Source organism: Plasmodium reichenowi, chromosome 5 (genome assembly GCF_001601855.1).
Source record: "Plasmodium reichenowi strain SY57 chromosome 5, whole genome shotgun sequence".
NCBI classification, from domain to species: domain Eukaryota; phylum Apicomplexa; class Aconoidasida; order Haemosporida; family Plasmodiidae; genus Plasmodium; species Plasmodium reichenowi.
Window position 1 is genome coordinate 541,957 of NC_033650.1, and position 2,381 is coordinate 544,337.

A 2,381-nucleotide genomic window follows, 5' to 3' on the forward strand; every position below is an offset into this window, starting at 1 on the left:
AAAAAAAAAAAAAAAAAAAAAAAACATACAGATAAATAATATGTACATATATATATATATATATATATACATATATGTGATTTTTTTTTTATTTTCTTATTTTTTGTAGGAAGAATTGAGGGTCATGTTGTCAAAAGCAGTTGACAAAGAAATTATGGAAACCATAATAGAAGGATATAAAGGGGTACGTACTAGAGGGATAAACAAAGTAAAAAGAGAAAAACTAGATATACTTTCTAAAATGATCAAACTAGAAAGAGAATATAACTGTTTTATGGCTAGAGAAAATGTAGATAAAAAGGATTTAGAAGAATGTGGATTTGATTGTGATTTAGCTGCGAAATTAAGAAACGACATTTTAAAAGATTCTTTATGTCCTAATTCACTACGAGATTTTGCTAAAATTAGACAAGAAATAAATCAAGTATTAGAAGAAGAATTAAAATTGAGGGAGAGTGAAAGCGCAACCCCAGGTGGAGACAGATATGATAATAAATGTGATGATACATGTGATGATAAATATGATGATAAATGTGATGATAAAAAAGATAGCTATGATGTAACATATTATAACACACATGATGACAATTATTTATATGAAAAAAATAATCAAGCATATGATATAAACAAAATAAATAATTATCTATACAATAATTCACATACTTATATGACAAAAGAAAATGTTATCAAACAAAATAAAGAAATTTCAAGAAATCAACATATATCTAAGGATGCGCAAATAAACAACATAGGCGAATATCTTATTAGTAATACAAATAAAGGGAATGAAACATTAAATGAAACTATAAATAAGGATAACAAAAAAGAAAAAATTATTAAAGAAAATAATAATAATAATAATAGTAATAATAATAGTAATAATAATAAGAAGAAGAATAACTTAGAACATGACCATAATAAAAATAAACATTACAAGAAAAATTCAAATATGATTAATATACAAAACAATTATAACAATGTTAAAGAGGAGAACAAAAATATTTTAAATACAAATAATAATATAAAATATAATAAGGAAGAAAATAAAAATGGAGAATTTACAAATCTTTATAATATTGTTAAAAAAGAATTCGAAATAAGTGATAATTATAATGAAGAAAAATGTATTCAAAATAATCACAATAAAAATATTTATTTAAATAATAATTATATGAAAATATTAAAAAATGAAGAAGCCAATAAATATATATCTTCTTTAAAAAAAGATGTTAATTCATTAAACGTTATCATATTAAATAATAATAAACATTCAAATGAAAAAAATAGTAGAAATATTAATGGAAATGTTAATGGAAATGTTAATGGAAATATTAATGGAAATGTTAATCGAAATATTAATGGAAATGTTAATCGAAATATGGAAAATTATGGATATGAAAAAACAAAAAATTATAATAAAAAACATGCATATAATATTATTAATGAAAAAAACAACCTGAACAATTCAGGTAATTCTGAACAGAAAATTATATATACAAAAAATAAAAATATGATTAAAAATTCAAAGTATGATAATATTACCGAAAGAATGATTGATAAGGATGGTGATGTTTATATGTTGTATGGAAGATTAAACAATGAAAATCCAGATAACGGAATAATTTATTCTGAAGTAAAATTAGAGAATAAAAATACGCGTTATGTTGATAAAAATATATATAATGTAAAAAATGGGGATAAATTTTATGATATATATAGGAGAAATAATGACAATGATAGTAGTAAAAACAATAATAATAATAATAATAATAGAAATGAAAATGAGGAAATATATCATAATAATAAGATTTATAATATATCGAATGATCACGTCATTTATGATAACAAGCAATTCTATTATACAAAAGACAATTTGAATTATACAAATAAAAAAACACCATTAATAAATTCACAAAATAATATTGTGAATGTGCATAATATGGGGAAAGATTATAATAATAACAAAAAGGATTATGTTAACAAACCTTTATTAAATAAAATATTTGAAAAGTTTTATATTCATTAAATGAATATAGTAGGGAATGCAATTTAAAGTTTTCCTGGTATGTGTTTATTTGGTGTACATACTAATAAATGTACACATAATATATATATATATTAATATATATATATATATTTATTTATTTATTTATTTATTTAACGGTGTTGTCTTTAACTATTCAGATAATTATATTTTTACTACTACATACAAATATGTAGTAAAAATTTATTTATTTTATTTGTTTTTTTGTTTTTTTAAATTTTCCCCCTTTTTGATATAATATAGCATATGATTATTGTTGGCTATGTTTTATTATATACATTATTTGTATTATATTTTGTTTATGTCATTTTTTTTTTTTTTTTTTTTTTTTTTTTTT

At 19.8% G+C, this 2,381-nt stretch overlaps 1 protein-coding gene across 1 annotated transcript in view; it reads left to right on the forward strand.

Moving 5' to 3' along the window:
* Window positions 1-2,026, forward strand: part of PRSY57_0514500 (hypothetical protein) — a gene marked incomplete at both ends in the record, with an annotated part of 2,848 nt that extends 822 nt beyond the window's left edge. The window contains one exon of the mRNA XM_020114553.1: window positions 110-2,026. Coding sequence (XP_019970730.1) covers window positions 110-2,026 — 1,917 coding nt within the window.
* Window positions 2,027-2,381: the final 355 nt, after the last annotated feature.